The following is an 11,032-nucleotide window of genomic DNA, read 5'->3' as shown; positions in this document are numbered from 1 at the left end:
CTGCATTTTATATGCGCATTTAGGTCAACTTTGGATATTTAAGAAGTTGAGGCGGTTCTTCGGACATATTCATTTTATCTCTAATAATATATAACCATTCAATTAAAATAGTAACACGCAGCGTCATATAAGAGGGGAGCCATTGTTTCTTGACAGTCTAGTCTAGTCTAGTCATCGAGTGTTGTCTTTAGTCTTGTCTAGTGTAGTTAGTCTATTCCTGTTTATCCGTCATGTTCCTTGTTCTTTGTATTTTACCCCCTTGTGGGTTTTTCTTTGGTCTTTATTATTAAATAAGTCTTGTGTTAAACCTTACCCACTTACAAATCGTACAAGTTCATATGAGTGGTACAAGGTTTATATGAATGGTTTACTTTAAGGATTATATTTTAATAACACTTTCCAAATTCCAGTCGTGTTTATGTAAAAGTGCCCATTAAACTTATTTGAGACTATAAATGATTTTCTTTAAATTGTCGGTTTGACAAAGCTATGACACTATTAAAAGAATAGTTCACCCAAAAATACAAATTCTGTCTTCATTTACTCACACTCATGTCAATCCAAACCTGTATGACTTTCCTCCTTCTGCAGAACACAAAGGAAGATATTTTGTACGATGTTGATAATCGAATAGCGCCGGCACACCATTCACCTTAACACAAAACCACTGCAAGTGAATGGGTGCCAATGGGATTTCCCCATTAACCACAAAATGATGCCTCGACTGTACATACAGTATCAGATGCACCCAACAGCGGTCAAATACAGTACATTTATAGAAGCCTATAACCCTGCATGGAGACTCAGAATAATAAAATTAAATCAGTTTTACTGTAAAGATGTTTACAAATGTGTTTATTTGAATATTGTTATTAATTATAATAAGCAGTTTAGTTTTAACTGGGGCTGTTTTGCACAGACTAAAATATAATTATTGCTCATCATTGTCATAAATATTATTATTTAAATAAGAGTTATGTTTGTAAAGGCATAACATCTGACTTCACTGGTGTGCACGACCGGAGAGACAGAGCAGGTGACAGCCAAAATTAGATGCGTGTGTTGCTGTTTTAGGCAGCAGAAGCCGGCACTCAAGTTCAGATTGTGTGCAGCTAAACTACTGGCACAGCAGCACGAGACCCGTGATTTCACCGGAACTGTGTTTCACAAGGTGAGATTTGTTTACTGTTCGGCGAAGCGCAAAGAATTTAGTGGAAATGGCAGTCCAGGTGTCGGCTGTGCATGCTCTAGCTCAATTTCCTTGAAATGTGTGTACAAATGTCAAAACCTCTGTTGTTAACTGACAATCTTATGTAAGAACGGTGTTTCCGTGAAGACAGCTGCCTTGAGAGACATGAATTCTTCTTATCAGTGATCCTTCTGGAAATAAACTGGTCACTTTAAATGTGTCAGTTCAGCAGTACTGTGTCATATTACGGATACTAAGAAGTTTCTGTGGGTAATACACCGTACATCTGATTTCAAAGAAAACCAGAACAAGATGTACTTGCAATGAACTTTACACCTAGTAACTATTTATTGAGCTTTATTTTGAACATCAAATGTACCTTTAGGAGAATGGATCCATTAGATGAAGTAGATGATGACGACGACGATCTTCTTGATGCTGCTATCCAACTGAGCATCCAAGAGTCTTGTAATGACATCGCCTCCCTTGGAAGGTGCGATGAATAGATTTATAGATTATATTTTATTATATATATGTCCCCTATATATGAATGAACAAACTGTAAAGATTGTACCCATTATGATGCTGCTTCTTGTTCTGTCCTGCGGATAAATCCAGTGTGGAACATCAAAAAATCCTGGATGCAATTTTCCGAGGTGAAAATTCTCAATGAGTGATCACAGTTTGTGCTTGCAGAAAAACATTAATATTAGTTGACAAATAGGCTTTAGAAAGTCAATAGTTTTTGTTTTAAGGGAATTATAGGGTAATTGAAAACAGTATGCAGATGTGCATTTGTCATCTGGCCCCCACAGGAGATCTTTTCGCTCTGGAGAAGCTCTCAGATTATCCTGCTGCATTTACTGAGGTGGACAGCAGAGGATTGTACCCGCTCCACAGAGCTGCTGTCCAACAGTCTGTACAGGTGCTGGAGATGGTCATTTATGGTGAGATAGACGCAAACTGCTGTAGCTTGAAAGTATTTCCTATATTTGCTCAATCTGCAATGCTTCATTGTGACCTTTTTCTGGCCTTTAAGGAATGGTGAGATAACTGGCATCAAATAGCTCTTCTTGTAGTATTCATGGAATACAGAAGTAGTTCAGGGGCAATCGTGGCCTAATGGTTAGAAAGTCGGACCCGTGACCAGAAATTTGCCCCTTTGATCCTCAGGCGGTTACGACTGTGGTCCCCTTGAGCAAGGCAACATACCCCTTAGTGATAGCTGCCCACTGCTCCGGGTGTACGTTTGTTCACTACTCTCTGGATGGGTTAAATGCAGAGGTCACATTTCGGGTATGGGTCACCATAACTGACAAATAGGTCACTTTCACTTTCATTTTCACCTGAAAATTACAATTGTTATAAATGTTATATTCATGTTGTTCCAAACCTGTATGACTTCATAGAATAACAGGTAATCTCATGCAAATGAGGATATTCAATTCTAACATTATTTAAAATAAAGGCTTTTCAAAGGATGACAACTATGCTAGCTTTTTCTTGTAAATTTGCAGTCTTTTGTGTAGTTTGATATATGTGAAAAATCTGTAAAAATATCTGTAAAATTGTTTCTAAAATGTATATAAGTAACAACTTTACGTGAAAATCGGTAAAGAAATAAAGAAATGATGGCCCCCAATGTACCGCATAATTAAACAGGATTTACAGCGTAACTAATTGGGACAAAAATGTGTAGATAAATGGAAACAGTATGCAAAGTTTGGGGAATAAAGGGGTTAATATATATAGAAACAAAATATTTACGAGCGAACTACATGCCATATAAACATCCAAATCAAACCACTCTTGAAATACTTGATTATAGTCTCAAAAGATCTACATTGATTTTGCACATTTTACACATCAAAATAATTCATAATAACTCATAATTAAAATAAATTATTTTTGACCAACAATCTTAAAATCAATTAAATAAATATGAATCCTAAAGTCAAAGCAAAGACAGTCTGCGTGCTTCATTCGTGCTCTTTTGCTTGCGCAAAAACTGAACACATAATTTCCCCTTATTTCATGTTTGCTATAATAATACAATAAGAACCACGTACTTAATATTGTGATTACAAAATGTAGTCTATGTTCATGCCAGGATAGTGTATAGCATAGCCTACTGAAGGTAATGCATACCACGTAATATTCAAATAGTTACCGCTTACTTTTAAAATAGAGTATAAATATATTTTAAAAATTATTTTTTCCCTAAACTTTCCATATTGTTCCCCTTTACCAACAGAAATGTACATTAGATTTACATTATTGATTCAATTAATTACGCTGTAAATTCTGTTGAATTATTCAGTGCATTGCGGGCCGTAATCTAAAGCGTTACCTATAATCTTTATAGTTATTATTAGCGCTCTTAATATGAAAAGGTCACTAGTAAAACATGAGAGCAAGTTATTGTTAAACATTTCCTGTCAGGTTCTTACAGATTATCCTTAGAGAAAGAAACTGCAGATGGAGAGACCCCATTGATTTTGGCCATTCAAGCGGGTCTGGTGGAGAATGTGAGGACCCTGCTTGAACATGGAGCTTCACCCAACAGGACCAACAGCAAGAACGTGTCTCCCCTATTACTGGGTACTTAAACCAAAAATATGACTCACTTGAATCTCTACATTATCATTCAAAATAAGTTCCAAAACATGTTTTGTGCTGCAGCTGTAAGAACAGATTCATTTGAAATAGCTTTCACACTTCTATCACGAGGTGCATCCGTGAACCAAGCCTGCCTTAAAAAATGGACGGCCATTCACGAAGCTGCCAAGGTGGGCTGCACTGACATTCTTCAGCTCCTGCTTCAGCGTGGAGGCAACGTATCTGAGGTAGACCAGAATGACATGACGCCTATGGAGATTGCTGCAGAAAACGCCCGAGCAGAAGTGTTGGACATCCTCATTCACTACGGTAATACTCTTTGACAAACCTACACCTACATTTTTAATCTAAAGCATTAAACTAACGCAAAGATGTCCTCTCCACCACTAGGTGGCGATGTAAATGCCCAGGCACCAAATGGAGACACTGTTTTATATGACGCTGCTGGTTCTGGCAATCCTGACTGCATTGAGCTTCTACTTCAACATGGAGCTGATCCAAACCTTGCTAATCTTTCCTCACGGTTGCCGATCCACCGTGCGGCTTACGAAGGGCATTACCTGTTAGTTCAAAGAGAGCCGCAAACGCACTCCATTACTACTTCTATCAATTCGATTTACTTTGGCACTAACAATAAAATACTAGACACGGTTAGACTTGCAAAATAGAAAACAGATTTGACAACATCCGCATTTCACTATCGATGTAATATTGTTTGTGCACCACAGATAATAATGTAGAAGCAAGTAACGATGTGGTACGATCTCTTCTCAGGGCGCTGAGAATGCTCATCCCCGTAACCACAAAAGAAGCTCTCCATCTCTCAGGCCAGAGCCCCGTTCATTCAGCAGCAGACGGAGGTCACGTCCAGTGTCTGGAGTTCCTGCTGGAGAAAGGCTTTGATGTCAATGCTCTTCTGGAAACGCATGTCTCCGAGACCTACGGTGACATGAGACAGACTGCCTTATACTTTGCTGTCTCCAATGGAGATGTGAGCAGTACTCAGGTGCTGTTAACCGCTGGAGCCAGAACGGACCTGGATCCTCTGCACTGCCTGCTAGTGGCGGTGAGATCCGGGAGGTACGAGATTGTCAGGTTGCTCTTGGCCGGACAGGCTGATGTGAACTGTTACTTCACGATGGTCAGCGATACGGTGTTTCCCACTGCATTACAATACTGTCTGAAGGACGAGATGATGATGCGACTGCTTTTAAACGGCGGTTATGATGCGGAAAAATGCTTCTGTTGTCTTCATGATTTAACATGGGGGAATTACTCGGAAGATCTAAGAGAGAAGATCCCAGTGAGTTGAAAAGCTGTTAAGAGATAGTCTACCGCAAAATAAAAAATCTGTCATCTGTCATTCGTCCACATGTCGTTCCAAACCACTATATGACTCTTTCTTGTGTGGAACACAAAATAAGATATGTTGAGAAATGTGGTCTTGTGTCCATACAATGGCAGTGCGTTCCAAATGGGATATATTGCCCACCGTAGGGCACTTCCGAGTGAAAAGTGCCCTTCGGTTCTCACATTTTTGAAGGGTACAACTGATGGACACTTCGGGCCCCCATGATTCTTTGCATGGCAACAGGGCCTCCTTATCGATGTGGGATGATGACGCAGAAGGCTACTTCAACAAACCGAAATGGAACGCAGGGTGGAAGTCAATGGGGGCCAATGTTGTTTGGTTATCGACATTCTTCAAAATATCTTCTTTTGTGTTCTGCAGAAGAATGAAAGTCATACAGGTTTGAAATGACATGAGAGTGAGTAAATGAAATGATTTTTATTTTGGATGAATTACCCCAAAAGCTACCCATGTAGCTTGTGAAAGAAGTAATGTTTTAATGCTAACTTACAGCTGAGGAAAATATAATATTTACATTTAGTTATTTAGCAGAAACTTTTATCCAAATCGATTTACAGACAGTCATACTATGTCATACTAAATATATCTGTGGACTATAAATATATTTGTCTTGTCTTCTCTTGCATGTAGTTCTGTGATTTTATCAGCGTCTCTTCGCTCCTCCAGCTGTCCGGACGAGCTGTACGGGTTCTCTTGGATTATGTCAGTCATGTTCCGATCTGCTCAAAGCTGAAGATGGTTCTTAGGAAGTATAAAGAGTGGTCAGAAATCTCAGACATATTGGGTAAGATCAATCAATAGAATAGGCTACTATAGATCACACAAAAATATAAATCATTATTTATTCATCCTCTTATTCTTATTCTTCAAAAGCTGTATGTGACTCTATCATCTGTGGACGACAAAGAAGATATTTTGAGAAATGTCTATATGGTGCCCATATAATGGAAGTCAATGTTGTTTATTTACCAACATTCTTTAAAATATCTTCTTTTGTGTTCTGCAGAGAAAAGAAAGTAAAAAAAGTATCAATTGACATGAGGGTAAATAAATGATGATAGAATTTTCTTTTTTGGCCCAACTATATTTTTAAAGCTCTTTACAATATATGAATCCTACAGAAATCCAAAACAATGAAAGATGATTTTCTTGTAAATCTTTGAATTTTCCAGGAAATCCTCGTTCGTTGAAGCATCTATGCAGACTAGTCATCAGGAGAGAGATGACCCCATGCAGGCTGGGTGATCCAGACTTCATATACTCAGGTCCTTTCCCACCTGGACTGAAAAGCTATCTGACATACAATGAGTATGATCTGTATGGAAGAATTAGTGTCAGGTGTGATGCTCTTTTCTAAAGGTAGAAAATAGTTTAGCAGGTTAAAGAACCCATGACACCATTCAATACCTAAACATTAGGAGAAAGCTTATTGAAAATGAAATTAAAATAGGATTTATCTTCAAGTAAACAGACCAAACATATTGATGACTCATCCTGCACTACACACACTTTTTTAGAAAACAAAAGGGCAAGCTCTTTGATATGCTCCGCCCCATCTTCCTGCTACTATGGGGTACGGTGTGATACTTCAGGAAATAAAATTGTGCACCTTAAGCAATCGCAATGCTTTAGAGTCTTGAACTTTCAAAAAGAAAAGTGTATTTTGCAAAAATTAGCTGACCTGGGAGAGATTGATAAAACCATTGGATTGTTAGAAGGTTTATATAACCAGAGGTTTATCCATGTCTCTCAAACAGACTTTGCCTCCAAATTAACTTCTCTGTGCTATTTGTGCAATAAAATAATGTTCCGGCTGAATTTAGCCCAAAACACATGTTTATATCAGATAAAAATAACAGCATTGATGGAGTCTCCAATCAAGATGTTCCATTCAATTATGTGTTAAAATGTAATACACTTATAAAACACACAAGCAGTGTTTATTGTGTCATTGAACATAACATCACTCTGCAGTGATAAACAGCGGCACTAGAATGACCTGCATTATCACAAAGTCATTAAAGCAGGTTGGATCTATTTATAGCTTTATGTCACAATAATATCAATAAGCATGCTTGCTTACCTCTCAAGGAGAAACTTTGACTCGTGCAATGTCACAATCTCGTAACCTTGTGATAAAGAGACAACAGTGAGAATCATTGGACATATTAGTTCACTGTACATCTGAGGCTTTTTATCAGATACCATAAAAGTACACTTGATAATTTCTGCTCACATAAATGTTTACGATACATTGAAAACATTTATGCGAATAATGACACTGCAAGACCTATGTCATACGTTAAATCAGATTGTGTCATTTTTAGCGGTCATGACCTGTCTACAGTTTGCCTTGTCATGAGAAGTTTAACCATTACATATAATGGTCATTGAAGAAACGCATTGTTAAAGGTTTTATTTGAAAAGAAACAGAGAAAAGTTAAGAATGCACTTTGTTTTATGGGGTTGGTCCCTTGACTGTTTAAATTTAGCTCGAATGAATGCAAATCTCCTTGGAGACACATCATCATTTGGACTTACTCCAAATACGGTTTTGCACCCCCTGTCAGTCAAGTTCCTCCACTTATTATTATCGCTCAGCCGAACGCTCTTGTTCGGGGAACTAGTGTGAACACATCTCGCAAACTACAAACAAAGGGATAGTGCATACTAAAAAAAAAGAGCATAGAATTACAAGTACGTGCAGTTTGGGCTACCGAAAAAAGCTTGGTGAGTATGAGGACACCAGTGAAGATGAACTTCCTGCCAGTGAGGAGATACAGGAGCTGGAGAAGATTGTGGCTGAGCATATACCCATCGGACTTAGGCAGGAGGACCAGACAGGCCAACGGGAACGTTTAGTCGAGAGGATCTGCTAAAGTACTGGGAGAATGACAATAACAGTTTGTTAAAGGTACAAAGGGGCACAGAAATTGAAGTAGGCTCTTAATACCAATCTAAGTACTAGTAGCCTAACACTTTATAACAAAGTTGTGTGTTAACATTAGTTAAAGGCGCTGTGTGTATTTTTGGAGGATCTATTGACAGAAATTAAATATAATATACTGAACATAACTATGTCTTCAGATGGGTATAAAGACCTTAAATAATGAGCTGTTGTGTTTTTTTACCTTGGAATGATATTTTTACATATGTCCCTTTGCAAGGAATTCATAATGTTGTTTCTACAGTAGCCCTAAACGGACAATCTGCTCTGGGCGGGTTTCATAAATGGGTGTTTCTGAAACTACGAGCACTTTTAATTCCCAGCAGTGAAATATTTGATTTATGTACAGTTCTGTCATGTCAACTCTCGGAGGGTTTGGCATGGTAGGGTAATGCCATATAAATGTATTTGGTCTTGGGGGAATAGATCTGCTACGCTGCTGTTGCAGAGAATTGCTACTGCCAATACATCCACAGCATTCTGCTGTGTTCATATAAGGAATGCTGCTGCTGCACATTTAACATATGAATTAACCCCCATAGCTAATGTGATCACCTTGTAGCAGATCTATACAGGTGGAGCTGGGGAAGGAGGCGGGTTTCTGAAATGCGTGCTCTGCTCTAGCAACAACAAGCACTAGCCAATGTTTAAACGTAGAGCAGCAAGCTCAATTATTAAGTCAGATTGGTTAGGACTGTGCCATCTAGAGTTTCATGCCAGAACTTACTCTGTCATTCAGAGTACACATCTAGACAAAATATAATGAATGATTAATTATTTAATATAAAATTATTAAGCACTTATGGGTCCAAACACCATTTTGTTAATATCCCACAACTCTGGTCACGGTGTTGGAAAAAACCTTCATAAAATAAATTAATTGAATTGCAATTGGACCTTATTTCAAAAGGAATTGCTTAATATACATATTCATTTACGCCGTCTAAAATATTTTGCATTATTTACTAATCATTGTTAAGAGTTTTTCAAGTAAATGTGCCTGTCCCATACTTTTGAGTCCTTACCAAAACAATGAAAAACAGCTTTTATTATGACAGTCTAGTTTCTATAGAAACCAAATTAGCACACAAGCACATTGCTGACAGATTGGACCACCTCACTCACAAGTTTTATGTAAAGCATATATGTTGGATAGTGTCTACACTGTTAGAAAAAATGGTCAAAGATGGTCGCAAGCAGTCACTGGGACATTCCCTTTAAACATTTGCTAATATGTGCCATTAAGGTACAGATATGGACTTGTATGACAAAATATGCATACATTATATTTATATATATATCAACTCCGACTCTATAGATACAAAGATGTATTCTTTGAAAGGACCATTTTACAGCATTTTAGATTTATCATAACTAGTTCAAGCTGGTAATGTGACAGTGTATTTTGACATTATTATATGGTCATATCATCACTTTTTCACATTTTTTACATGATTATTGTGGCCAGGAGAATACACAAAATTCATATCATTAAAAATATATTCCATTTCACCAAACCAACCTTAATGTCGATTTCGACTTTATAACAGGAAAAGGCATCCTGGTGTTGATCGGCTCACTTCAACATGACACGTCGTGGAGGTCAGGTGGAGATGGTCAAGCTGTTGGGGGGAAAACACAACCCTGTGGAAACTAGTATACCAGACTTCCCTGGCCCGAGGATGAGCGCAACCGATATTTAACCCGCAATCAGGACCGCCAGAGACCAACTACAGCAAAGGAGAACGCAAGACCCTTGGGAAAGCACAGAACAACACATGGAAACACTGGATTCCGTTCCATCATCAAAACTCAGATTTTAAATGCAAATAAAGGACAAAGACTCACAAGGGACAAACAGGGTGAGAACTTTTTAAAAGAGGAACTAAAATTGGCTACTTTGGGGATGACGGTCAACACATGATGATCTATTGGCAGCCATCCGTGGCATTGTCATTGCATCACTGCGAAAGGTAAAAGAAGCTGAATAGCAACTCATGCCATAATGCCTTTTTATGCTTTTGCTTAAAAGGATAGTTCACCCAATAATAACTATTTTGCAATTACCTGTTTATCCTTATGTTGTTCAAAACATGATGCTTTCTGCTGTGGAACACAAGTGTTTTGTGTCCATTGAACGCCATGCAGGATTGGAAAGTGAATAATGCATGAAAGATTTCTCATTTCTTTTGGGTGAACTCCAAATATCCACTATGAACCTACAATCTGAGCATATGGCTGACACCAATCCTGTTAAAAGCAGGTCTCTTGGAAATTGGTTGCAAGACTTTAAGCAATAATTACCCATTTATACCAAGAATTGAATTATTCATTCAGGGTTGTTTCTGGTTCAGATCATTTATGATGACACAATCATTAGCCAGGCGCTGGAACACAATGCTAGTATAAAGTAAAGTCCAGCATTAAAACAAATCTTTACCAAATCAAACAATCGGTCATCATTTCCACCTCTATAAATGTTATGAATCTTAAAGGCAAGACATTAAAGAGTAACTACACATATGGTGTCAATATATGTTTTGTGCGAAAATATACAGCCATTGAAACAATTAAAGGACCATTCCAGTGTCTGTTGAATTTCAACAACATCAAACCTCAGGAGGGACATAAAATCATCCTACAGCAATGTGAAAGACTTACAGCATGACAAGGTTATCGCTTTAAAAATAAACGTTTTTAAACATTTGTAGAAATATGACTGTTGTTTTGCTTAGAAGTCAATATGAACTTGTTTTCTTTGCAGGATTTAAGGTCTGAAAAAAACAGAGCATATTTTCTGTTATTTTGACCTGTTTCTACACTTTTCTATTTTCTGCAAATAGAAACTTTTAATTTGAAATATCGTTAGGAGTCCACAGAATGAAACACACATAAATACACATAT

The 11,032-nt window shown here is 37.7% G+C and overlaps 1 protein-coding gene across 1 annotated transcript; it reads left to right on the top strand.

Moving 5' to 3' along the window:
* Positions 1–1,578: 1,578 nt before the first annotated feature.
* On the top strand, positions 1,579–8,059 carry asb15a (ankyrin repeat and SOCS box containing 15a; the record flags this gene model as incomplete). Its single annotated transcript, XM_079450873.1, has 10 exons — positions 1,579–1,682; positions 1,808–1,845; positions 2,005–2,136; positions 3,632–3,790; positions 3,872–4,117; positions 4,199–4,370; positions 4,583–5,111; positions 5,811–5,964; positions 6,353–6,518; positions 7,888–8,059. The coding sequence occupies 10 exons, from the start codon at positions 1,579–1,581 to the stop codon at positions 8,057–8,059; spliced, it is 1,872 nt and encodes a 623-aa protein (XP_079306999.1).
* Between the last annotated feature and the right edge of the window lie 2,973 nt (positions 8,060–11,032).

Source organism: Barbatula barbatula (assembly GCF_947034865.1).
Source record: "Barbatula barbatula genome assembly, chromosome: 25".
NCBI classification, from domain to species: Eukaryota; Metazoa; Chordata; class Actinopteri; order Cypriniformes; family Nemacheilidae; genus Barbatula; species Barbatula barbatula.
The sequence above is the reverse complement of the archived record's forward strand: the minus strand, read 5'-3'. Positions and strand labels throughout refer to the sequence as shown.